The sequence below is a fragment of the Pogona vitticeps genome, chromosome 4 (genome assembly GCF_051106095.1).
Source record: "Pogona vitticeps strain Pit_001003342236 chromosome 4, PviZW2.1, whole genome shotgun sequence".
NCBI classification, from domain to species: Eukaryota; Metazoa; Chordata; class Lepidosauria; order Squamata; family Agamidae; genus Pogona; species Pogona vitticeps.
The window spans coordinates 62175305-62202821 of NC_135786.1; the positions used below are offsets into that span (position 1 = coordinate 62175305).

A 27517-nucleotide genomic window follows, 5' to 3' on the forward strand; every position below is an offset into this window, starting at 1 on the left:
TACCTTCCGTGTTTGTCATGTTTCTGTGTTTTACTACAAGCAAACAGAGCTGAAGTGCCAGTCGTTACGTGAATAATACTAACATGCACATGTTTGGTGTAAATAAGAGGTGAAGGGGGAAAGAGTGACTAGCACTGTGTCTATAGTCTGCCAGTGGAAGTTGCTATTAATATCCAACCTAAATTGATTTAAATCAAGATTTAAATTTAAAATTGGATTTTTAAATTATTTAAATCAAAAAATCAATTTTTAAAATTTAAAGTATGATTTAAATCAATTTGATTTTTAAAAATTGTTTAATTTTATGCACTCTGCATATCAGACAAGAAGGCTATGTCTGAGTAAGCATGGTACACTGGGCACTCGCGAGTGGGTGTGTTCCATTCTGGCAGGTAAAAAGAAGGAATCCACTAGAATGGGTTTATCTGATCAGAATCTTTTATACATGCAATTCTGCAGGAAGAAAAAAAGTACAGACAAGGAAGCCAAAAAGAGAAAATCTGTCAGGTGAACATCTTAGAGGTGGCCTCAGATAATCCTGTAGTGGTGAAACACTTTTTCCTCCAAAATATACATCTTGCCATCCCACTTATACTCAAAGCAAGAAGCAGAGCCAGTCTGTAGTGAAGGGACCCCTGAGGAAACAGGTCCAGTAAAGATGGGAGAAACCAAGGTGGGGACATGGCTAGACAATGGATTTCTGAAAATCATGGTCTCCTCAGCCATAACGAAGCTACTAGGTCAGCCTGTTCCTGTTCCACAATTCTCTTGCAAATAACTTATGCCAGAAGCAGAAAGGGAGGAAGGAGGTAAGAGAGCTGAGGATCACATGGGCTTAAGAACACTGAGTCCATGGAGGGTCACTGATGGCCTGTGAAGAAATTCCACAGCTTCTTGTTCACCAGAAAGGCAAACATTGAGTTCTAGCAGGGTGAATATTTGGCAAAAGATGTCAACACCATAGCTCTAATCCCATGGTAGAAGCTGCATTCTAAGGAAGTCTGCTTATGTGTTATGGAGTCCCTGCAGATGCTGAGCAGAGAGGAAAGCCAAGCTGCATTTCAGCCACTGGAATAGCAGCGATGCTTCCTTGAGCAGAAATGGACCTGGATCCCCCTTGCTCTGCAGCGTAGGATTTCAATTACTTATTGTCATTTCTCACTGTTCTCACTTAGACCAGGATGCCCCCTGAAGAGGGTATTTTAAAATGTTAGAAAGCATTACATGCTGCCTTGAATTCCAGCCAATTTGTGCTGTGGATGACTTCTGAAAATCATAAACCCTGCATAATGTGACTTTTGTAAAGGACTTCCCATCACAACAGGCACCCAATGTAACTAGGAACTTCTTTTGAACTACAAAGGGAAAACCTCTAGAAATGTTTATTTTGAGATTCCACCACATGTGGGAGAGTTTCACTTATTTGGGAAGAGGAACTGGCACCTTGAGCTTGTGAGTGATGCGGCTAAAGGAAGAATTGTAGAAGCTGGTGAGAAATCTGGCTCAGAATGATTTGGATAGAGAAGATTATGAGCCCCAGCACATGTGTCTGGGAAATGAGAGGAAGGAGCCTGGAGAATATAGTCCTCTCTACCTTGGCAGGATAGAGGAAATTCTGGCTGGAAAAAAATTATAGCTTTCTGGGTATTGATTCTGGCACCCAGATGAACAAGCTGTTGAAATGGAGAGAGAAGAGCACTTGCTAAGAAATCACAATCATGTAAGCATTCGGTGTCAGATAAATATTTTCCTCAGCCTTGTCAACACAAAGGGTACCCACACCAAGAAGTTCTCCAAATATGGATAAACATGCAACCCCTGAAGGGGAAAAGTGCTCCCATGAGTTTAGTGAATACAGTGATGCTTAAAGCCAGGTCAAAGGTTACTGCCCTGAACTGAAAGTACTTTGTATTCTAAGCAAAATGAAGGAAACACGTGCACCTGGGAGCAATAAACATCTGAAGATGCACTTTAGTGAAATCCACTGAGGATAAGAAATTCTCTTTTTGAAGAAATCCTTGAATCATATAGAGCACTGGTTCTTAACCTTGGGTTACTCAGGAGTTTTGGACTGCAACTCCCAGAAGCCTTCACCACCAACTGTGCTGGCTGGGGTTTCTGGGAGTTGCAGTTCAAAAACATCCGAGTAACAAAGGTTAAGAACCAGTGATATAGAGGATCTCCATTCAAAAACATGTGCAGGCTATGAAGTAAAGATACTTTAGATTGAGAAAGTAAGCTTCAGTCAACCCCAGCGCAAGAAACAAAAGATGGAACTGCTCTAACGAGCAGGCACTGCTGAAGCCTCTGAGAAATAAAAACTTATTTTTGGTGTGCATGTGGCCAGAGAAGAACATTGGAAAATGCTACTACGTAACCTTCAAAGAGTATTTGGAGGACCCACTTGTCAGAGGTACAGTAGTTGTGGAACAGTTTTGCACAAAGAATAGAAGCCAGCCCTATTTTTAGAGCTGGAGTATTGAGTCAAAATTGGCACTTTCCACCACAGGAAAAATGGGTAGCATTTTTTCTTCAGATGGGAGGCAACTGATCTCTTACAGGAAAATGGGACTTAGACTAGGAAGGCCTGCTTGCAGTTTTTCAAAGTTCTGTTTATTCCCAGAAAAAAAAGGAACAGGCCTCTAACTCTGATATTATTTGTTTAATGAACTATCTGAAGGATCCACAAGAGCTGTGGTACGATACTTGCAACTTAAAATGGCATAAAACAGGGCCCATTTGCTGCCGTGTATAAGATCAGACTGACTAAGGCCCCCAATCCCAAAGAAGAAAACAGCACACTTAGGGCCTATGAGATTGCTTGCGGGGGATCTGACTGGAGAGGGTGGAGAAACAACACCAGTTGAAAACCCATGATGGGAATAGCTTGGTAGAACCATGGTTTCTGTATCTGCCAATGTGAAACAAAATCAAAACGGCATTATATCTGTAGGTTGGAGAAAGTGGTGGGAACTGTAGGGGAAAAGCATTTACTTGGTTGACTTAGAGGAGCCTTGTGGCACAGTGGTTAAACTGTAGTACTGCAGCCAAAACTGCTCAAAGTCAGAGTTTGATACCAACATATCTGACAGATGGTTCGTAGTTCACTCAGCCTTCTGAGTTTGGTAAAATGAGTACCCAGCCTGCTGAGGGAGGGGCAATGTGTAGCCTATATAATAAAAAAACTGTAAACTGTCCAGAGAGTGCTTTAAGCACTATGGGGCCATATAGAATCAGCACACTTTTTAAAGGGGGAAACTGCAGCCTCCCAGAGGTCTCCTTTGTCTGACTTACCTTATTTTGTGCAGGGTGGAAAGTGCTGCTGCCTCAAAAATTAAATGGACAAGAAGGGCTGGTGCTGGTTTCCATCACAATCTAGGGAGAAAGCTAGGGAGGGGAGCCTTGTGGATCCATGTAACAAGCACTGCAGCAGCTGTTTCAGTGGCTGCATGTTGTTTCTCAATGTTAATGTGAACTTTGATTCATCAGGTGCCTTCTCACGTTTGGTGGGCAGGGAAGTCCTGCTACCTTCCTCAGTCAGAAACATCTGAGAAGGGTACCAGAAGGAGAAAGGTTTTCGTAGAGAAAAGAGGATGACCACAGAAACTGAGAAGAAAACTGAGCTAGAGGAAAGACCAAAAAGAGAGAGAGAGAGAGAGAGAGAGAGAGAGAGAGAGAGAGAAATCAGAAGGGCAAAACTAAGGAGACACATATGACAGAGCTTGCATTGAGGATCTGACTTCAGGAGAGCCAGGAAATGAGACTTTTGGAAGAAGTTTGAATCCAGTTAAAGCTCTCAATGTCACTTGGTTCTGCCTCTTGATCTTGACAGTGGTAGGATTAACCCATTCTATGGACTCCTTTTCTGCACTGTCCAGAGAACAGGAACAGGGTTCACCAAAACCCCGAAAGACCACATCAGAGTATGCTAAGTATACTCTATATTCTTTTTCTTCCCTAAGCTTTTCCTTGTTTGAGTTCAAGCATGTTCAACATGATCTAACTTTCAAAACTGAGATTTCATAAAAAGAAGAAATATTTCTGAACAGAAGAGCAAGTGAGCAATAAACAGGACTTTAGAAACTGGAGGTCCTGTGATAAACTTCTCTACTGTTCAAAAGGCAGAAAAAAGTTTGCAATGTCTTAGACCACTGCAGTGTTATTATTACTGCCTTCCTCAGTCAATTTTTGCTCAGAACACCATCTCTTGATATCCCTGCATCAAGACATGTAGTACATGTCCCCCTGCCTTAATGAAAGCTAGTATATCCCCCTGGCTGTATTTACTTATTAAAAGCTTTGATCCTAAGTGATCTTCTTCATTTAGCCTTTCCCCCTTTGTTTCACTTCTTGTTTCACTGCTTGCTAATATTAAATCCTGGGATATACCGCTATATTACCTGCTAAAGGTACTTCAGTAGCCAGCAGATAAGAGTGTTCAATTATTTCCTGCTGTGAGATTAGATCACTGGTAAATTACAAGTCTTTCCCCCGAGCTACTGTATCTCTCTTTTTATCCCCGGTGCTTCATTTGCATGGCTGGGTACAGCATCTGGGCTTGCTTAAGAAAATCCACAATTGTGCAAGGAGGAGGAGTAGAAGACACAGCTCATTAACCCTGGGATATAGAAAGTGATAGGTTTCCTTTAGGAGTCTGTAGAAAGTCTGTACTTTCCTGACTGTTGCTTCCTAATTCTCATGAGGGAATAATGCTAAAGTGCCTGGAAAATGTAATAATGCTAAGATCCTTTCCCCAGTCCAAATGCTAAAAGAGAAATTAAAGGTTTGGGGACAGAGAAAAAAACTGTAGGGAACTGGAAGAAAACAGAGGAATTTTCTCTAAATGTCAAAGCAACTTCTAATTAGAATCAATGCACAATCCAGTCCTTAAGATGGAAAAATGATGCACCTGAAAGAGTCCTTGGTCAGCTTTTCAGTAATAATTTCAGAAAGAAGGAAAACTTTTTTAGTAACTACTGTATAACTTTCCTCAGAAGAATAATGTTTTCCTTTTAGACTTTGTTACAACTTAGATCCTCTTCATGGATCACTGCCTTGTCCTGGCGAAGGGGCTCAAGTAACTCAGAGACGCTATGGGCTATGCCATGCAGGGCCACCCAAGCTGGACAGGTCATAGTGGATAGTTTTGACTAAATGCGGTCCACCTGGAGCAAGAACTGGCAAGCCATTCCAGTATCCCTGTCAAGAAAACTCCATGGACAGAAACGAAAGGCTAAAAGCTATGACACTGGAAGATGAGCCCCTCAGGTCAGAAGATGTCCAGTATACTACTGAAGAAGAGAGGACACGTACAAGCAGCTCCAGCACTAATGAAGCAGATGGGCCAAAGCTGAAAGGACACTCAGTTGTGGACGCACCTGGAAGTGAAATGAAAGTCCGATGCTGCAAAGAAAAATACTGCATAGGAACCTGGACTATAAGGTCTATGAACCTTGGTAAGCTGGATGTGGTCAAACAGGAGATGGCAAGAATAAACATTGACATCCTGTGATGTCATCAGTGAACTAAAATGGACGGGAAGGGCCAATTCAATTCAGACGATTATCATATCTACTACTGTGGGCAAGAATCCCGTAGAAGAAATGGAGTAGCCCTTGTAGTCAACAATAGAGTGTGAAAAGTTGTACTGGGAAACAATCTCAAAAATGATAGAATGATTTCAATACGAATCCAAGGCAATCCCTCAACATCACAGTAATCCAAGTTTATGCACCAAACACCAATGCTGAAGAGGCCAAAATTCTATGAAGACTTACAGGGATGTGGTGGTGCTGCAGGTTAAATTGTGGAAGCCTCTGTGCTGCAAGGTCAGAAGACCAGCAGTTGTAAGATCGAATCCACATGACGGATAGAGCTCCCAGCTCCTGCCAACCTAGCAGTTCAAAAGCATGTAAAAATGTGAGTAGATAAATAGGTACCATCATGGTGTGAAGGTAACTGTGTTCCGTGTCTAGTCGCGCTGGCCATGTGACCACGGAAACTGTCTTTGGACAAACGCTGGCTCTACGGCTTGGAGATGGGGATGAGCACCGCGCCCTAGAGTCAGACACGACTGGACTAAACGTCAAGGGGAATCTTTATCTTTACCTTATGAAGACTTACAACACCTTCTAGAACTGACACCAAAGAAATATGTTCTTCTCATTATAGGGCACTGGAATGCTAAAGTAGGGAGTCAAGAGATAAAAGGAACAACAGGTAAGTTTGGCCTTGGAGTGCAAAACAAAGCAGGGCAAAGGCTAATAGAGTTTTGTCAAGAGAACAAGCTGGTCATCACAAACTCTTTTCCAACAACACAAGAGGCGACTGTACTCTACACATGAACTTCACCAGATGGGCAATACCGAAATCAGATTGATTATGTTCTCTGCAGCCTAAGATGGAGAAGCTCTATAAAGTCAGCAAAAACAAGACCAGGAGCTGATTGTGGCTCTGATCATCAGCTTCTTATACCAAAACTCTAACTAAAGAAAGTGGGAAAAACCACTGGGCTAGTCAGGTATAATCTAAACCAATTCCCTTATTAATACACAGTGGAAGTGAAGAACAGATTTAAGGAACCAGATTTGGTGGACAGAGTGCCTAAAGAACTCTGGATGGAGGCTCGTAACATTGTACAGGAGGCAGCAATAAAAACCATCCCAAAGAAAAAGAAATGCAAGAAAGCAAAGTCGCTGTCCAACGAGGCCTTAAAAATAGCAGAGAAAAGAGAAACAAAATGCAAGGGAGATAGGGAAAGTTATAGAAAATTGAATGCAGACTTCCAAAAAATAGCAAGGAGAGACAAGAGGGCTTTCTTACATGAACAGTTGAAAGAAAAAGAGGAAAATTAAATGAACAGTTGAAAGAAAGAGATGAAAAAACAGTTGAAAGAAAGGGAAAAACCAGAGCTCTGTTAAAGAAAATTGGAGATATTAAAGGAACATTTTGTGCAAAGATGGAACATGATAAAGGACAAAAATGGAAGGGATCTAACAGAAGCAGAAGACATCAAGAAGAGGTGGCAAGAATACACAGAAGAATTATACCAGAAAGACCTGGATGTCCCGGACAACCCACATACTGTGGTTGCTGACCTTGAGCCAGACATCCTGGAGAGCGAAGTCAAGTGGGACTTAGAAAGCATGGCTAACAACAGGACAAGTAGAGGCGATGACATTCTAGTTGAACTATTTAAAATCTTAAGGTGCTACCGACTACTGTAACAGTCTCTACGTGGGGCTTCCCTTGAAATTGACCCCAAGACTTCAACAGGTGTACAATGTGGCTGCCAGACTGGTGGTGGAAGTGGGTAAATTTGACCACATCACCCCAGTTCTGGCCTGCCTGCTGTGGCTATCTGTGGTGTTCCAGGTGAAGTTCAAGATTCTGGTGCTCACTTACAAAGCCTTTCACAGTTTGGGACTTTGTTACTTGCCAAAGCACCTTTCCCCAAGATCATCCACCTGCACTTCCAGATCTGCACAAGCAATACTCCTGCAGGTGGCCATGTCAAAGGAAGCCACAAAATCATCAAGAACAAGTTGGGCATTCTTGGCTTGGAATTAACTATTGGATCTGCCCCCCTTCTTGTCTACCTTTAAGAGGTTGCTAAAGATGAAGCTCCCATGATTTTTCTACCATTGTCCTGCCATATAGCTAGAAAGTACTCAGAAGCAGTTTATCTTTCCCTTCTACTGGGAGCATCTTTTACTTACTTTACTTTACTTTATTTGGACTTATACCCCGCCCCTCTAGACAAAGTCTACTCAGGGTGGCTACTCTACTGTGCAACTTGCCCAAGGCCACACAGGCTGGCTCTTCTGAGATCAGAGTGGGGAACTGAACTTCCAACCTCTGGCTGTGCAGCCAGATACCTAACTCACTGAACTATCTAACCAGATCAGCAGTATTGTAGTATTTCATGATATCTAAATGTAAATATTATACATTGCCAACATGCACAAATTATAAGGTTCAGTTTTATATTATCTTGACAAATTAAGGCCCTCTCACATGTTAGCAAAAGTTTAATGATACATTATTTCCCATGTGAATCTAATAGCTCTGTATCCCAGTCCTATGTAACTGACAACAGCGCTGAAGGACCTCTTGGAAACCAGGGAAATGACAGGCCTGTTAGTGAAATGCCTCCTTCAGTTAATTGGGAAAAAGTATGATAGAAGACATAATTAACGACACAGGAGTAAAAGTTTTAAATATGAAATAACATACTTTGTAAAAATCCATTCTGTTTCACTACACTTTGTTCCTTCCAGTGTGCCATCAAATTGGATAAGGGTCTAATTGTACATTTTGATTTCCTGAACACTTTAAATAAGCTTTAAGAGTGTTCAGATACCTTTACAACTCAGTAGCCAGCTGAAGTACAAAATCTATACAGCAGCTGAACATTAAGTAAAAAATCATCACCACAAGAGAACTATGTAACTATGTAATGTTGTCAGTGAAGGAACTGAAATTGTGAAGGATGTTTAGTCATCAAACTACCTGGAGACTGTAGCCAGAAGAAGACTGAGACTTGTAACAGCAGCTATAAAGGAATTAGAAAGGATTGTCAAAGTGTAAAGATGTGACACTGGAGACCAAGGCCAAGATAGTCCATATTATTATATTCCAATTACTATGTATAGATGTAAAAGCTGTACAGTGCAGAAGCAAAGGGAAAAGGCTGTTTCATTGAAAATACAGTGCCAGAGGAGAGCTTTACAGATACAATAGACCACCAGAAACACAAAGAACTGGGTGGTACATTAAATCAAGCCTGAACTCCTTCTAGAAGCAAAATAGTAAAACTGAGGCTGTCATACTTTGGGTGCACTCTGAAAACACAAAACTCACTGGGAAAGACAATAATGCTGGGGGAAGTTGAAGGCAGCAGGAAAAGAGGAATACCAAATAAGAGACAGATTGACTCAAGAAAGGAAACTAAAGGCTTGAGCTTGTAAGGGTTGTTAATGATAGGAAGTCATTAATTCCTAGGTCACCTTAAGTTGGGGCAACCTGACAGCACACAATTAGTTAAAGAAAATAAAACAGTTGTTAGATATTAAACCATTCTGGTCTCCCAAGGCTCTATTAGTGGAGTCAATGATGCTCAGCTGCGTCATAACTGATGTGAAATTAGGAATCAGTCTGCAAATGACACTAAATTAGTCAGAAAAATGAAAGCCCAAGATGACTCAAATACCTCTAGTTAGTTACTGCCAGTCTGGATAAACAGGCAGTGAAATGTCAAGCTTCCACTTACCCTCCCCTCAACCTCAGATGCACACTGATAAGTGCTGAACTACTTGTGTTTGTTTGTTTATATTCAATTTATACCCCACCCATCTAGACTGAAGTCTACTCTGGGCAGCTAACAATTCATAAAAGTACTGTAAAAACAATATAATAAAAACACCTGTAATAATATAATGCAAGATCGCAAAACTAATTAGGTGATGAGAGGAGGGAAAGCCTGCCTAAAGAGCCGGGTTTTAAGTTTGCTCTTAAAAATATCCAGTGAGTGAGCCAGGCAGATCTCTGCAGGCAGACTGTTTCAAAGGTGAGTGGCCCGATTTCTTGTTCTTTCTCTCCAGGCCTCCCTCCAAAAAAGGGAGAAAGGGATCTTGCAGCTGGATAGATATTTTCATTAAATTGTTAGTTTAGCAGCAGCTGCAAGATAAATTGTGATGTTAAAGAATTTAATTTTTGAAAGAATATTAGAGGTGATGAAACCAAGATGGAAGTATCTTCTGTATGAGGAAAGACTAAAGTATTTGGGGCATTTCAGCTGAGTTATATTTTCCCTAATAGGGACTGGAAAACATACTTCTCTGGACTACAGTTCCCAGAATACCACTGCCAATGACTATGTTGGTGGGTATATTCTGGGGCTTGAGTCCAAAAAGTAATTTTTGCTTTCTTTGTAAGGCCAGGTAGAAAAAGAAGCAACAATCTTGTTTTTTCCTCACACCAAAACTCAAGATCGATGACAGTGACTGACAGTTGATTCAGGACAGTAACAAAAAAGTTCTTTATATATGTCACTGACTTTGTAGATGCAAAACGTGGCAGTGATCATTATATTAGGTAACTTTTGGAACATAGTTATACAAATCAAAGGAACCCAAAGTCCAGAAGCATTATGCCTTTTCACTCACCCCCCCCCCCCAAATCCTTTGTCTGTCTAATGAGCCTATTCAGACCACGGGGAAGTGAAACCAATGTGGAGGATGCATCAGGGATCTCCTACCAACTCTCCTCAGACTGAAGAAGCTACGGATGAGTATTGAAAAGTTTCAACCTAATAAAAAAGAAGTCCGGTTGCCATGACTCAACTTCCAGATTACCTCACTTGGATGACTGAGAATCTTCACAGATATATGCCTCTGAGTTCCAGCTGATAGGGAGGACTATTGTCTATGTCTTGCATTTCAATGTGCTTTTCAGCTGAAACCATCTGACTTACCCTAGTAGAAACACGTTTATAGTTTGATACAGCACGGTTTTTATGAGCAACTGTTTATAAATATATTAAAAGGAAAGAAAGATTGCTATTCTAGGGAAAAAGTATTTTTCTAAGCAGCAGAATTTCAATTTGGGTACAGAGAAATGTGACAGAAATGCTTAGAAGAAAAGCATCAGGATAATCCACCAATATTGTACTCTCTTTCCTACATGAAAAAATATGATTAGATCAGTTGCAGAACAGGCGAAACTACCTATGCAATTGCTCATGAAATCAGACATTTACCCAGGAGGAGAAGCCTATCATCTTAAAGAGACAGAAGCTAGCACATAATAGTGAAGAACCACCAAATAATATAATTTTTGCTTTTAAACATACATGTTATAGTACAGTACTAATATTCCTCCCTTCTCTCTCTTTAGCTTTATCTCTTCTCAACCACAAAAGTAAATTTATTTGTTTTTATTTTGAAAGCAAATTGGGAAACAGTTAACAAAAGTTGACAAAGAAAACATATGCAAATACTTTAAACTCAATTCATCTTTGGTTGCTTAGTTCAGTTCCAGTAAAACATTCCATTCCATACTTCAGGAAAAAAAATCAGACAAAATAAATCAATATAAAAACCAAGATTTGCTTTCTTTACACATTCATAAATACCTGCAGTTTAGAAAAAATGGTTTGCAAAAATTCTTTTCTGGCAGTGTTAAATTATGCACAGGCTACAAACTTTTTTCCTAAGCTTTAATGACAAAGTTTAGCTATTTACAGACTGCAAATATTAAGACATAAAATTCCTTCATAAATATGAAAATAGATCTTGCACAGACCTTTAAACCTTAATCAAATATTTGGCTGCCCCAAAGGTTATTTTTGCATAGAAATGTAGTGACATGCAGTATAAACAGCAGCATTAAGTGCAAAGAGGAATTATTCAAGTGTCTGTAGTTAAACTGGCAAGAAGTACCAGTGTTCTTGGACAAGATACAGCAACCAAGAATAAACCTATCATACCCCTGTCTTCTGCTGGGGCAGCAATTTGTTATGTACATCTATTCACACAGGCTTCTTTCATCAATCAGCCACAAGTATACCTTCTAATATATGTTTAATAAATGCAATATAGAAAGATCAAGTGAATTAAAAACAGATAGGGGATTTTAGAAGTGTCTGCAGATGGCTTATAAAAAGCAAGATGCATCTCCATCAGCGAATCAAAAACATGATAAAAGCAAAGCTACTCATTAATGTATTTGTACAAAGCACTGCATTTATATGACCACATTCTGTACTGAGCACAGCAAATGGCCAACACCTGCTCTGAAATACTGGCTTTTAGATTGCGTATGTGAGAGACTGAGGTCTCTTACATGCTGCACAATGGGACGGTATACATTAAATTTTCACCATGTAACAACAACAAATGGCTTTCATCTAAGGTTTTTTTAAATAAGCTAGCCCCTTTTCACTCCAATGTGAATAGAGAAAACTTCATATTTTCTGTAATGGCTCTTGCCCCAGCATTCTGTTAAAATGCAGAGTACCACATAAACCCTTGCCACACTTCCCTAGAGAGGCTACCACCCCTAGTCAGATGTTGGCAGAAAGCCCAGAAAGATTGCATGTAAGCAGGAAAAATGGACAGAGGAATTGTGGAGGCCTTGCATTCAAAGGTGTGCTTTTTGATCTAACATTAAACCATCACATCCATTAAGAGCACAAGTAAAGCATACAAAGGCTACACAGGGTTGTTGGAGGGCCCACAGGAAGAAAACACTTAGTTCTCTCACCAGCCATGCACCAACCTCTTTCACTTGAGGATGGGGGTGTAACACCAAATCCAAAGTGCATTAGAAGCTGGTAATTCATAAATATTTGTCTTTCAAATAAAAAAGAGATGTATATGGGTAACTGTTATATTGGTTCCTCCTAGTAGAATATAGTATTGCTTTAGAATAATCTAATGGACCATGGGAGGATAACCATCTATCTTTGCCCTAAAAGAAGCTGGATGGTTTCAAGGGCTTCTACATGTGTTGCACAGGTTGCAACACATTTTTACTACTTCCAATTGTTCAGTAAATAATTCTTAAGCAGGAAGCTACTTGCTCTTCAAGATTTTAGTATCATTCTATGATTCCCACATTATTGCTTGATACTTCTGGGAGTTTTCCTCCTTTTTATTGTTCATTTTTAAGAAGTGGATATGAGGAAACTTATGAACATCAGGAGGCAGCACTGCTTTTGATTTCTTCCCCACAGGGGAGTTCTCACTAGTTACATTATTAAAACAAGAGATTAGAGATGGCCCAATTCCTCTCACATCATCTATACTAACCTCTCTACACTTTCAAGCACACATTGCTGGTCTGGATGGTTCAGAGGGAGGTTAATACAAACAGGCAACAGCCAGAATGCAACATGCAAATCCCTTCAATCTGAGGAATTTCAGGTGCAATACACACAGAAGTTAAACAAACTGAACATATAAACCAAGGTTCTCTGTGTATATCTATCTGATGTGCATGGGCAATGACTGAAGGAGCTGCATTGTAAGACAATGTTGCTGAAGAGTGGCTGGCCTACCTTTAAGATCTCTCATATCAGAGATCTACATCGACATATGCTTCATTTCTCCTGAAATGCAGAACCAACAGGGATACAGAAGTGTGATCACTTGGCCACTTATCCTTTTTTACCCAATAGAAATCAAATTTATTAAATAGCCATTTGGTTAGAATTTCAATTGTGGCCAAAGGTAAGCAGTAACTGGTCACAAAATGCTAAAGTGGGAACCTGAAATGTTCAGTTCCAGTGTTTTTAACCAAAACTGGAAGAACTAGGAAACTTAAGCTACTAGAACCAGGTCTGACCTTGTTCAAGAAATAAAGGAGTACTGTACATTTCAAACTAGCATATTGAACTTGTCATTGCATCAAAGAAAGAAACATTTACACTTCCTCCTGTCTATCTAGGGCAAGCTGGAGAACCAGTGGCCACCCAGTTCCCAACATCATGGCTAACCATGATGAGATGATAGGAACTGTAGTCTAACAACATTTAGAGATTGTTTTCCCCACCCCCAATCTAGGATATCAGAGCACTGCCAGTTTGTTACGGATGTTTAAAAATCAAAATTATGTTTTCATGATTTCCGTCCACAGACCCTGAGAACTTACTGAACGAGACAGATGAAGAAACAACAGGAGAGGGCAAAGGAGACTGAGAAAGCACACTTCATCCTCATAAAGTATGGCCCTGCACTGACTCAGCCATTCTGCAGAAATATGGCTCACTCCTTTTGCCTGCAGTAGCTGCCTCCTGAGGTAAGCCAATAGTTGATTATTTGACAAATTTAATGTGTGCAGTTTTCCAAACACATTCTGCAACCTCCAAAAGTATGAGTTTGTTGCTACACTTTCCTAGAACATTTTGACTGAGGAGTTAAAATCAAAGAAGATGGAAGGAGTTTATCACCATGGTACCATGGCTAGAATTTAAATATCACATTTTGCCTGTTCACTTACTGGTGCTGGTGCATTTGAAGATGGCAGAGAAACAATGTCTGAGACATTGGTATCCACTGCTTCAAAAAGAGAAGATTCTCTGCCTGGCTGTGAGGAAAGATTAGCACTGAACGATAGTTTGGAAGACTCCAACCTAGTAGAAGGCATATTTCTTTGAGTTTCATCTTCCACCTCCATATCTTCAGAGGTGGTGCAACTTACAGACATCTCCAAGGACTTATCTTCTGAATTGTCTAAATTCTGTACCAAGATAACATCAACATTCTGGGCATCTTGCAGAGGTTGTCCCATGGCCTTTCTGAGTTCCAGTTCTTCAGGTGAACTTTCTACAGGACAGAAACCATTTTCATCTTGGGGTTCCAATTCATCTGAACAGTCCATATCTTCCTCTGGCAGAAGAGGTGGTGATTCCTGCCTCTGGTGTTTGGCCTGAAAAGGAGGGATCTCAGACACACTATACTTACTGCTGTTCAGTAGCTTCTGTCGCACTTCTGCTCCTAGATGACTAGGATCACATCTACTAACAGTTGAAGAGAGATCCCCAAATGTGCTGTAATCTTTATGCATAAGTTCAGGAGAGACTGGAAGGGATCTGCTCCGTTTCCCAGAAAAGAAGGAATTTTCTTGCCAGTCAGTACTATAGGTTGGCCTGAAAAGAGGCTGGCTCATCTTCAAACATCCACCTGCCTCTGGGGAGTGCAAGTCGAATACAAGTGATATCACTGATTTGCTTGGCATATCAAAAAATTTGATCTTTCCCCCTTTCAAGTCTTCCCTAGAATTGAAGGGGTTAACTTTACGGCTTGCCCCTTTGCTTGGTGTGTAGTAGGGGTCTTGAACATTTATCTTGCGGCAAGGCTTACGAGAGAAGATGTCTGACTGACTGCGTGATAACCAGATATTGCGTCGTGGACGTGGTGACTTAGGTGGAATTTTGTCGTCAAGTGAACTTAGCCTTTTGACTCCTTGTCCTCTCTCCAGTAAACCTAAAGATGAGATAATTTTAAAAAAGGAAGGATGACATTACTGACAAAGCAGGAACCATACCGGTACAGAGAAACACCACCAACACATGTGTGACAGCCTCCATTAACACAAACACTTGGGAAACGTATGAAATCTCACATGGAATTCTCCATCAAAACAGATGCATCTTCATCCCTGTGAGAAGACACAGGGAATAAAGATCTATTACAGCATATTAATACCAACTAATAATGTAGAATTTCAAATATTCCAAACAATGAGGCCTCTAATTCCTCAGTCACTCAAAATCTTTATACATTGTTCTCCGTTCTTGACATTGACTCTGCATAGGTTGTTATCGTGGAATATATCCAATTATATGATCATTATATGTTTTTAAAGTCTTGTACAAGTGTTTTACCATGCAACTGTATGCAGGGATGACTGATATTCAAATATCCATATCTTCCAAATTTGTGTGTGTATCCTGTGCACTAACAGATTCTTCCCAAGCGTAGGCATTGAAGAGGATACTCACCATTTAATACAAGTATAGTATGTAAAATAACAGATTCATGCTCCAATGTTTCCAAGAAGTGTGTTTTCCCTTGAATAAAGACACCCCCATGCTGTGAAAGGTGAATGCAAACAATAATACTTCCCTCTGGAAGAGAAGGACTATATTCCAAATCAGCCTTGAAACAGCCCATTTTCCAATGCAGAAACTAGGACACACAACACTTGGGCTTGGGGGAAAAATCTGTTAAATACATTTAAATATGACATCACTAAACAAAGCTATTACAAATATTAAGATCAATGGCTTGTCTAGTTATGTGACCTCTAAAATTTCAGAACAGAACAGGTCAATGTTTGAACTACCACTTCATTTTCTCAGGCACACCAGGTGGCACTGTGATGCTTTGCAAAAATATCAAATGCAATCCAGATAAGTCTGAGGTTTTGTTGAACTTTCTACATCTTTCCACTTCTGGATGTTCTGAAAAATTTGGAATTAAATGACACCAATTCAGAAGCTTCTTAGATCTCCCACATGTCTAAGAACCTCCTGCTTCTATGCAGTGTTAGAAGAAAGTCTGCTCATATCCCTCTACTGTCCCTACTAGTGCAATGAAGGAAGGAGCCAATGTAAACTCTGGCTCAGCTCTGTACATAGATAGCCATTACTTCTGTCAAATAAAGACATACAGCACAAAGGTGGTGGCATAATGTCAAAAAATAAACAAACAAAGCAAACGCAAAACAAAAGCAATATCTAGTTCCTAGGATGGCTCCACCTGTGTAATTTTCAAAAGCAACACTGAAACAGTTCCCCCCTTCCTTAAACTGCAAGAATACAAGCTGATTTTAAATAATCTACAGGAAATAATTTTCAGCACTCAGTATCTGGTTAAAGGTCAGATCTTCCAAGCAAGGAAGAGCTTAACTTGGATGAAGTTCTTGGAACCTGTTTCACAAGGGTACATCAGGCACCAGAAGCCCTGGACACTTCTAAAATTAGAACTAAAACTCCAAAGGTGCAAGCCACAGAAAAAGCCAGGAGCTATGTATATAACATTTCCCCTCTGAGGTCTGTAGTTGGAATTTGGGTACTAAACTGTCTTTATAACAGAAGGGGAACTAATTAGAAAGGGTCAAAATCATATGAAAGGACATTCCCTTTGAAAAATCAACATCAATGCTAAGCAAGAAAGTAGTTTTGACAAGTGATCTTCCAAATCTTATTCTCTCACAGTACAAGATATATTAAAATGATGCCTTGATAGATTATTAGATGCCAGCTTGTATCTTTGACATATCCTGTGTTCCCCAAAGACAGTTTAAATCTGACACCCACATCACAATTCATTACACATTTACATGGGAATAAGGCACTGAAGAGAGTAGGAAAAACCACTGGGCTACTCAGGTATAATCTAAACCAAATCCCTTATGAATACACAGTGGAAGTAAAGAACAGATTTAAGGAACTCGATCTGGTGGACAGAGTGCCTGAAGAATTTTGGATAGAGGCTTGTAACATTGTACAAGAGGCAGCAACAAAAAACATCCCAAAGAAAAGGAAATGCAAGAAAGCAAAGTCGCTGTCCAACGAGGCCTTAGAAATAGCAGAGAGGAGAAGAGAAACAAAATGAAAGGGAGATAGGGAAAGCTACAGAAAATTGAATGCAGATTTCCAAAGAATAGCAAAGAGAGACAAGAGGGCCTTCTTAAATGAACAATGCAAAGAAATAGAGGAAAATAACAGAAAAGGAAAAACCAGAGATCTGTTCAGGAAAATTGGAGATATTAGAGGAACATTTTGTGCAAAGATGGACATGACAAAGGACAAAAATGGTAGAGACCTAACAGAAGCAAGCAGAAGACATCAAGGAGAGGTGGCAAGAATACACAGAGGAATTACATCAGAAAGATTTGGATATCCCGGACAACCCAGACAATGTAGTTGCTGACCTTGAGCCAGACATGCTGGAGAGTGAGGTCAAGTGGGCCTTAGAAAGCCTGGCTAACAACAAGGCCAATGGAGGTGATGACATTCCAGTTGAACTATTTAAAAGATGATGCAGTTAAGGTGCTACATTCAATATGCCAGCAAGTTTGGAAAACTCAACAGTGGCCAGAGGACTGGAAAAGATCAGTCTATATCCCAATCCCAAAGAAGGGCAGTGCCAAAGAATGCTCCAACTACCGTACAATTGCACTCATTTCCCACGCTAGCAAGGTTATGCTCAAAATCCTCCAAGGTAGGCTTCAGCAGTATGTGGACCGAGAACTCCCAGAAGTACAAGCTGGATTCCGAAGGGGCAGAGGAACTAGAGACCAAATTGCAAACATGCGCTGGATTATAGAGAAAGCCAGAGAGTTCCAGAAAAACATCTACTTCTGCTTCATTGACTATGCAAAAGCCTTTGACTGTTTGGACCACAGCAAACTACGGCAAATCCTTAAAAAATGGGAGTGCCTGACCACCTTGTCTATCTCCTGAGAAACCTATATGCGGGACAGGAAGCAACAGTTAGAACTGGATATGGAACAACTGATTGGTTCAAAATTGGGAAAGGAGCACGACAAGGCTGTATATTGTCCCCCGGCTTGTTTAACTTATATGCAGAATACATCATGCAGAAGGCTGGACTGGATGAATCCCAAACTGGAATTAAGATTGCTGGAAGTAATATCAACAACCTCCGATATGCAGATGATACCACTCTGATGGCAGAAAGTGAGGAGGAAATAAAGAATCTTGTAATGAGGGTGAAAGAGGAAAGTGCAAAAAACGGCCTGAAACTCAACATCAAAAAAAAAAAAAAACTAAGATCATGGCCACTGGTTCCATCACCTCCTGGGAAATTGACAGATTTTACTTTCTTGGGCTCCATGATCACTGCAGATGGAGACAGCAGCCACGAAATTAAAAGATGCCTGCTTCTTGGGAGGAAAGCAATGACAAACCTCGACAGCATCTTAAAAAGCAGAGACATCACCTTGCCAACAAAAGTCCGAATAGTTAAAGCTATGGTTTTTCCTGTTGTGATGCATGGAAGTGAGAGCTGGACCATAAAGAAAGCAGACCACCGAAGAATTGATGCCTTTGCATTGTGGTGCTGGAGGAGGCTCTTGAGAGTCCCCTGGACTGCAAGGAGAACAAACCTATCCATTCTAAAGGAAATCAACCCTGAGTGCTCACTGGAAGGACAGATCCTGAAGCTGAGGCTCCAGTACTTTGCCATCTCATGAGAAGAGAAGACTCCTTGGAAAAGACCTTGATGTTAGGAACGTGTGACGGCAAGAGGAGAAGGAGACGACAGAGGATGAGATGGCTGGACAGTATCTGCGAAGCAACCAACATGAAATTGGCACAACTACAGGAAGCAGTGGAAGAGTCGGACACGACTAAACAAACGGACGAAGGCACTGAAAATAGTGGGATTTTAACCCTACATCTATATATGTGTATTTGGAAATTGGCAAAGAATTGTGCATTTTTAGAATTCTAGTTAAGTGCCAACAGATTTTTCTAATGTGGAATAAATTAAATTTGATCTAGAGAATTTCCTTTTTCAGTATATTACAGGCAAATTTATATTTTAAATATATGTTTATTTATTTCAAATATAAAAATCAGATGGTTTCTAAAATAAGAATGAATGGGATTTTAAGGCAAAAAAGATTTTATTTTATTTTTTTGCTCCTGAGCACTACATCATCATAGGAATAAATCCTGGAACACTCAATTAAGGTAATCTTCATTTAATATTTACTAAGAATGCAGACGTTTTAGACTATTCTGCAACTATCAAAAACTGAAATACTTTGGAGAGGCCAAAAGTATTATTATTAGTAGGCTTTACTTATCATTATTTATTTGAAGTAAGACTTATAGAGGGAACTAATGGCCAAATAGGTAATAATGGATTTATTTAGAGGAAAGAAATTCAAACACTTAAACAGAAAACAGAAATATTAAGATAATGCATTGTCATGAAATATGATGCAAATTAAGGTCTGTTCAGGCATTCTCTAACTAGAGATACTCACCATAGGTAGAGGGGAACATTCTACCCTTGTCATCTCTGTTTCTGGTTCCATAGCCCTCTTATATGTGGAGGGCAATGTGTCTGAGAAAGGGACTTTCCAGGATCCCAACTTGCATGGAGAGCTACCATAAATAGTGAAGAATTCTGCTTTTAAGTGTTTGCCCATTTCCCCTTTCATTCCAGGGCAATGATACTGGAAATGGAGAAGGTGTGGCAAGAGTGCTCGCCTCTACTCGTGGTGATTATACTCATTTAAGAGACCACGTGCATAGGACTTTATGATATAAATGGTTGTGGTCTGGGGGGAGGGGAGTAACTGCCACCTGCAAACATGGTAGAAAATAAATGTTGGAAAACTTTCACTGCTATTTAGAAATTTAAGTAATGGGACTTAGTGCACTCATTGTTGTGTAATTTTGTGCATGGCACTGTTCACATTGGATGCCAAAAATGTGTATCTTGCACTATCTGTTTTCGGTTTCAAGGCTCCCTTTTGCTCTGGAAAAGCCTCATAACATGAAGGGGAAAACATTTAAAAGCCAAGAATTGCTGTCAAATCAGTGCTGGAGGTCCCAATCTTAGCAGCAGCAATTTTTGACTTTTAAATGCTTCTCCCCTTCACTATCCCAAGACTTCAAGGTAAAACAGAGCCCAGGGAAGCCTCAGAACCTAAAATGCAAAGTTACGCAATAGGAATTTGCCTATTAAAAATTACATTTATAATAAATTTTGTTATAATACTGATTAAGAGAAATATATGTGTTCATTTAGTAATAAAAATGTAAACTCTAGCTTACATTCTTCCTCAGAAATTCAAAGGAAAGGCCCTATAATGTACTAAACACACTGCCCTTGCTCAGTAATCAGGTTTGCCCACCATCCTGAAATCCTACCTTTGGAAACAGAGATTGATTTTCGGTCTGTACTATCCAGAGTTAGAAGTTTCCGTTCCCTTTCATCTTCCTCGCTTCTTAAATTGCTCAGAATCACTTCCAATGTCTTGACAATGTCAGAAAATGAGGGACGTAACTTTGGGTCCATCTATAAATAGAAGAATAAATGATGTTATAAATAGGCTCAAAAATGAAGCAAACCCAGCATACATTTACTATTGCATGAAAACATGTAATTTTACAAATCAGTCATACATCATTTGCACATGTTGAGCAATATGAGACAGCTTAGAATGTCAATTTTAATGAAACATGAAGAAAACTTATCTAATGTTTCATTTCGGTAACACCATGACTGAAATCCTATCATTTAGCAATGTAAATTGCACTAGAGTATGCCTTTTGAATAAAAAGAGGTTACCTACTTGTAACCATAGTTCTTCTAGTGGTCCTCTGTGAATTGACACAAATGGGTTGTTCTGCACCTGCGCTGAATGTCTCGGAAGATTCTAGAGCTAAAAGTAACAATTTAGTGGGACATTCCCCTGTGGGGCACATGCTCCTCCCACCTGCATTTCCCCTCAGTTTCTAAAATTTGTCCACTGGGCAGAAGAGCCATTTAATATACCCATGATGGAGGGGAGGATGGGTGGGATGTGTGAATTCACAGAGGACCACTAGAGCAGTGGTTCTTAACCTTTGTTACTCAGATGTTTTTGAACTGCAACTCCCAGAAACCCCAGCCAGCACAGTTGGTGGTGAAGGCTTCTGGGAGTTGCAGTCCAAAACTCCTGTGTAACCCAAGGTTAAGAACCAGTGCACTAGAGGAACTATGGTTACAGGTAGGTAACCACTTTTTCTTCTTTGTGGTCTCTGTGAATGCACACAAATGGGTGACTAGCAAGCTCCACTTACTGGATGGTGGGACGTCATGGTAGGAAGGATGCCAAAACAGCTCTGCCAAATCCACCATCATTGCGTGCTGTCACATCTAGGCGGTAATGACTGACAAATGTCGATGGGGTCGACCATGTTGCAGCACGACAGATGTTAGAAATTTCAGTTCCATGCTGGAAGGCAGTAAACGTTGACACCGCTCTAGCTGAATGTGCATTCAAATAATCAGGAGGTGGTTTGCCTGATAGTTCATATGCTAGAAAAATGGTTTGGACAATCCATCTGGAAATGGATTGTGATGAAGCTGGGCTTCCCTTGTCAGTTCCATGAAAACATAGGAAACGCCTGTTAGTTTTCCTAAAAACCTTAGTTGTGTCAATATAGAATGCCAGAGAGTGTCTTACATGTGGAGCATGTGCTCTAAAGGGGTTGATGGTGATGGGAAGAATGATGGTAATATAAATGGTTGATTTAGATGAAATTCTGCTACAATTTTAGGTAGAAAAGAGTCATCAAAATAAAGAGTCACTTTGGGTGGAATTGGATAAAAGGTAGATCAGAATGAAGAGCAGCAAGTTCATTGGCTCTTTTAGTAGATGTTATAGCCACTAGGAAAGATTTCTTCAGAGAAAGTAATTTAAAATTTGAAGATGCCATTGGTTCAAATGGTAGTCGCATAAGAGCATTAAGGACAATTTGTAGTGACCATTGAGGTATAATACATTGGCATGGTTGATGAATGTTACTGAGTCCCCTTAGGAATTTTTAACCATAGGATGAGATAAAAGTTTAGCTGATTTGGAGTTATCTGGTTGATGGGCAACGACGGCTGAAATATAGACTTTTAAAGTAGAATAAGAGAGTCCAAATTCAAAGAGATGTAGTAAGAAGGTAAGTAGTGTCTTCAACGAAACAGGAATTGCAGGTAAGTTATTTGATTCAGTGTAATTAAGAAAAGCTTTCCATTTGTTTGCATAAAGGAACTGAGTTGAAGGCTTTCGAGCTCGGTTCAAGTCTCGGTTCAAGGCGGGAGTATCCTCCACGCTGTCAATTTCAACAATGGGAGATCTGGATGGTAGACCATCCCATTGCTCTGTGTCAGCAGATTGGGAACCAGAGGGAGTTGAAAGGAGTCCATCAACATCGACCTGAGGTGGGTGAACCACGGCTGCCTCGGCCACCAGGCAGCTAGGAGGATCGCACTGGACTGGAAGTGCCGAAGTCGAATGATTGTTCGTTGAATGAGTGGTATTGGTGGGAATAGAGTAATCCCTTGTTCCAAGCCATCATGAACACGTCCCTGACAGAGTTCTCGCCTGCTCCAGCTCGAGAACAGTAGAGCTCGCACTTGTTGTTTGCACTTGAAGCAAAGATATTGATGGTTGGTGTTCTCCATCGGTGGCAAAGCTGGTCGAAGATTGCACCACTGAGAGACCGTTTGTGAGTTCTCGATGTCATACGGCTGAAGTGGTCTGCTATGTAATTCTTGTCAGTGGAAATGTGCACTGCTGTGGGGAAGATGTGATGTTGGTAACACTATTCCCACAGGTCAATGGCAAGGTATAAGAGGGATAGAGAATGTGTGCTTCCCTGTCTGTTTACATAATATAGTGCAGTTGTATTGTCCGTTGCCAGTTGCAAAACCTTGATGATTGGGAGGAAAGCATGGAAAGCTCTGATGGAGCTTGAGATGGTTGACATGGAATAATTGTTCTTGTTTCGTCTGTAGTCCATGAATTTTGTGATGGAGGCAATGAGTTCCCCATCCAGACGGGCTGGTGTCGGTGGGGACCTGCACCATTGGCTGGAAGAACATGAAGGGTTGTCCTACCAGGAGGTTCGGTGTCGATGTCCACCAGGTGAGTTGTTTGGCTAACTCTGGTGTTACTGTTAACCTCATGAATGGGTGGTCTGTCATTGGGTTGAACACTGGGTGAAATATGCTTGTTTCTTCCGATGCTTCCGGGGAAAACGGTGGGAAGATTCTGAGCGAAATAACTGAATATCGACTGCCCGCCCTGATGCAGGGCTGGAATGGGCCGAGGCCAGGCTGTACAGTGACTCAGCCACAGATAGGCCATCATTAGGAGATAGGCTGCCTGTTGAGACAAGAGCCTGAGGCACTGGTGATTGTGACTCCTCTCTCTCAGAAGTTGAGTCCTGAGCCTCCCTAGAAGATTCTTACAGAATTGGTGATTGTAAAATGACCTGCGGGGGCTCGAGATGGACAGATTTGGTTCACTTTGTTTCCTTAGCAGTTGTGACATCCTCCCTCGTGCCCCTTGCTTGACCTTCAAGCCTCTGAGCACACAAAGGCAAACACTCTCTTCTTTTACACTTGCTGCCACCAGGTGATCTCTAAATCACCATTTACTTCAGAAAGATTCAGGTCCACACGTCAAGTTCTTTTAAATAAAACTTTGGTTTATTGATTGCATAGATTGATTCATAAATATCTTCAGCAACTAATCACACCTCAGAATTTCCCAAACTACATACTCTATTACACTCTCTGACTCTTACTCTCTACTGCCTGACTCTTGTTACATTTCTCTTACTGACTTAAACTAAACTCCATCTGCTGACTCCGCCTCTTACATCATCTCTCTTGGCTCTGCCTCACAGCAATATGAATATTCATAAACCATTACATAATACAACAAGAACCATAGATCTAGTAAATGGAGAACGCTACAGCAGTCAATTTCTTTTTTCTTTTTAGACAGCTTGTGGGTTCGAGCTGAAGGTTTTGACATCGAAGCCGACCCTTGTTTCGACGCAGGTTGGACTTATCAGCACTCTCCTTAGGTCGAGGAAATTGAGTCAGTGGAATGGGAGCTAGCTGTTGGGATTGCCGCTCAACCGAAGGTGATCTGGCCACTTCCATAGAGGCTGTCAATGGGTTCAAGGATCTCTCCCAAAGGTAAGATTTCAGCCATTGGAGCCTCAATTTGAGAGCTGGTCTGGTGAATTTTTTACAGGCGTGCAGGAGTGAGTGGGGTGCTGCTCCCCGAGACAAGATAAGCAGTGTTCATGTCAGATGATGGAATTTTATTCAAGCACTCAATGCACCGTTTGAATGGAGCTGTAGAGGCCGTAAGTGGGAAACCAGATGGAGAGATGGTTGAAGAGATGGGGGAGCAAAAAAGGTGGGAAAGGCAAAAACAGAATGAGCTCACTGGGGGAACAATGATTAGATGACTGAAAAAAAGGTGTAAATTTAGACATTAGAAGAGGAAGTTGTGATAATCGCATTTAGTTGCTCAAGAGAGAAAAAGGGCTCTTTTCTTCCGAAGGTCCGATCTGCTCGGTGGAAAAAAAGGGACTGAGGGGAATCGTGGGTGGGAGGAGCATGTGCCCCATGGAGGAACGCCCTACTAAATTGTTACTTTTAGCTGTAGAATCTTCCGAGATGTTCAGCGCAGGCGCAGAACAACCCATTTGTGTGCATTCACAGAGGCCACGAAGAAGAATAAGAATTTGGTGAGTCAACTCCTCTATAGATTCCATTGATTCAAATGAGTCTAGTTAAGACTTCAAAGCTAAAGAATAGGATTTCAGCCACTATGTGTAATGCAGTGTGTAAAAGATAACAGTGATCATTTCTCTCCACCCCCACCCCCACCCCCCACATTATACCTAGTTCCAGTAGTCTAACACTGAACTGGAGAGATAACCTGCCTTTGGAACCATTCATGAATCAGACATTTGAACTACAAGAGGTTGCAGTGTGCTATCTTTGCTTAACACAGAAATGGATGTATGAAAGCCCTTCATGTTGTTCTTTTTGGATATACTCACATTACAGCAGTTGAAGGCTAACTGGAGGAAGTTAGGGGGACAGTCTCCCACCATGTGCTGAAAGGCATCATAATCTAATCCAAAATTCTACACGGAGCAAAAAAAGAAAGAAAGAGAAAGAGAAAAATGAACTGTTCATCACAAACAAATGATAAAACCTTTGCACTAAACAACTAAATAGAAAAGTTACTAAGACCGAGTTCAGAAGCAAATTTCAAACCTTAGAGAAGGGAATTCTCTATGTTGCAATATACTAAATTACATGTGTAGGTGCCATACCAATACTGAATCGTATCTAGAGATGGGGGTAGTCGTATTCAAATACAAATACCCCACACAGCTGGAATTCACTCATACATCCACCGCCATTGCTGGCCCCGCTCATACTTCCCATTACTCTGGAGCGCACGGTCGGCTAGCCACTCCTGACAGGAGGGAAGATGAGTCTCGCTCCAAGGCTGGCGAATGGCTAGCCTACCAGACACTCCGGAGCGATTGGAAGGAAGAGTGGGGCTGGCGGCGGCAGCGGGCCAGACCTTCATTAACGCCAGCTGTGCAGGGGTATTCATATTTGTATATCAATCGCTTATCTAAGTCTGCAGTGCTCTAACAAAGAGACCTATTTGTTTATATAATGGCAAGGGAGACGAATTTCTTCTTGTTGTCTTTAGTGTTGTTCACTTTCTTTTTTTTGGACAAGGAAAAAATGACACCATTGAATAACCTGTCTTGCATTATATGAACCAGAGGACAAATAGGCCATCTCTGTACATCCCTAGAGACCTCAACGTTTGTTTGAAATTAAGTAAATTCAAACAAACTCACTGATACCCAGTGCAGTGTAATGGACTAGGACTCTGGAGACTTGAGGTTCAAATCCCCCACTCTGCCATGGAAACTTGATGAGAGTGGAACTGATAAAACTCCTCTTTAAATATCTCACTTACTTTGAAAGCCTTATTATAAGTCAGTTCAAATTTGACAGGACGTAGCCACAACAGAGACCTATTTCAGGTTCCCATGTTCTCTTCACTCTGCATGAGCACAGGTGGTCTGGATGCTTGTCAAATATCTCAGTCATCAGGCAATGAACTTGAAGCAGTGACATCAGAAATACTATTTTTTTCAAATTCCAGGTTTTAAATGTTTTAAAATTGCTTTTATACTTATTGTTTTAATATTAATGTGGGTTTAATTGTTTTTAAATGTGATGTTTATATAGTGTTTTAAACCTTCTTATTTTACCTGTTATGAGCTGTCTTGGGTCCTCTATGGGGAGAAAGGCAGCATATAAATAATTTTTAATAAATAAAAATAAACATTGGTTTTGTCAATTATACTTTACATGAGCATCTGCAACTCCATTTGGCTAAAAAATGTTCCACAGACTTGTTGTACAAAGGAATCGAAGACAATGTTGTTTCTTCCTGCTTTCAAAAACTTATCTGAATTGCCTTCCATTTGCAGGGAAACATGAACTGATGCAGAAGCAATACAAAGTGCTTTTGTGTTTATCTACTACTCAATCCTGGCACCAACCCAGACATGACACATTTGCCTTTGTGCTTAAGTTGGATACAAGTGCTACAGTCATGTGACAAAGAAAGAACACCCTTTCCGAATTCTATGTATCAAGACATAATAAAAATCATATCATCTTAGCAGGTCTGAAAATTAAGTAAATACAAACTCAGATGAACAACAACACTTGACATATTATACCATGTCATGATTTATTTTACAGAAATAAAGCCAAAATGGAGAAGCCATATGTGAAAAACTAAGTAGACCTTCAATGCTTGTAGAATCAACTTTAATAGCAGTAACTTGAAGTAATTGCTTCCTGTATGACTTTATCAGTCTCTCACATCGTTGTGGAGGAATTTTGGCCCACTCTTCTTTGCAACGTTGCTTCAGTTCATTGAGGTTTGTGGGCATTTGTATATGCACAGTTCTCATAAGAGCCCAACAGCATTTCAATCAACTTGTGGTCTGAACTTTTTCAGCCATTCTATTGTAGATTTGCTGGTGTGCTTGGAATCATCGTCCTGCTGCATGACCCAATTTTGGCTAAGCTTTAGCTGTCAGATGACTTCACATTTGACTCTAGAGTACTTTGGCATACAGAGGAGTTCATGGTTGACTCAATGACTGTAAAATGACCAGGTCCTGTGGCTGTAAAACAAGCCTAACTCATCACCCCTCCATCACCATGCTTGACAGCATGAGGTGTTTCTGCTGATATGCTGTGTTTTGTTTTCGCCAGACATGGAGCTGTGCATTATAGTCAAACATCTGCACTTTTGTCTCATCTGTCCCAAGGACATTGTTCCAGAAGTTTTGTGGCTTGTTCAGATACAACTTTGCAAACTTAAGCTGTACTGCCATGTTCTTTTCAGG

At 40.6% G+C, this 27517-nt stretch overlaps 1 protein-coding gene across 4 annotated transcripts in view; it reads right to left on the reverse strand.

Annotated features, from left to right (window-relative positions):
• Positions 1-10921: 10921 nt before the first annotated feature.
• The window catches only part of TESK2 (testis associated actin remodelling kinase 2), a 96492-nt gene continuing 79896 nt past the window's right edge, over positions 10922-27517 (reverse strand). For all 4 annotated transcript variants that reach the window (XM_020783302.3, XM_020783303.3, XM_078392836.1 and 1 more), the window contains 3 exons: positions 25118-25204; positions 20420-20567; positions 10922-14987 (listed from right to left, as the gene is read on the reverse strand). In XM_020783302.3, the coding sequence (XP_020638961.3) occupies positions 13972-14987; positions 20420-20567; positions 25118-25204 (1251 nt within the window). In that variant the 3' untranslated portion in view covers positions 10922-13971. The remainder of the gene's footprint in view (positions 14988-20419; positions 20568-25117; positions 25205-27517) is intronic.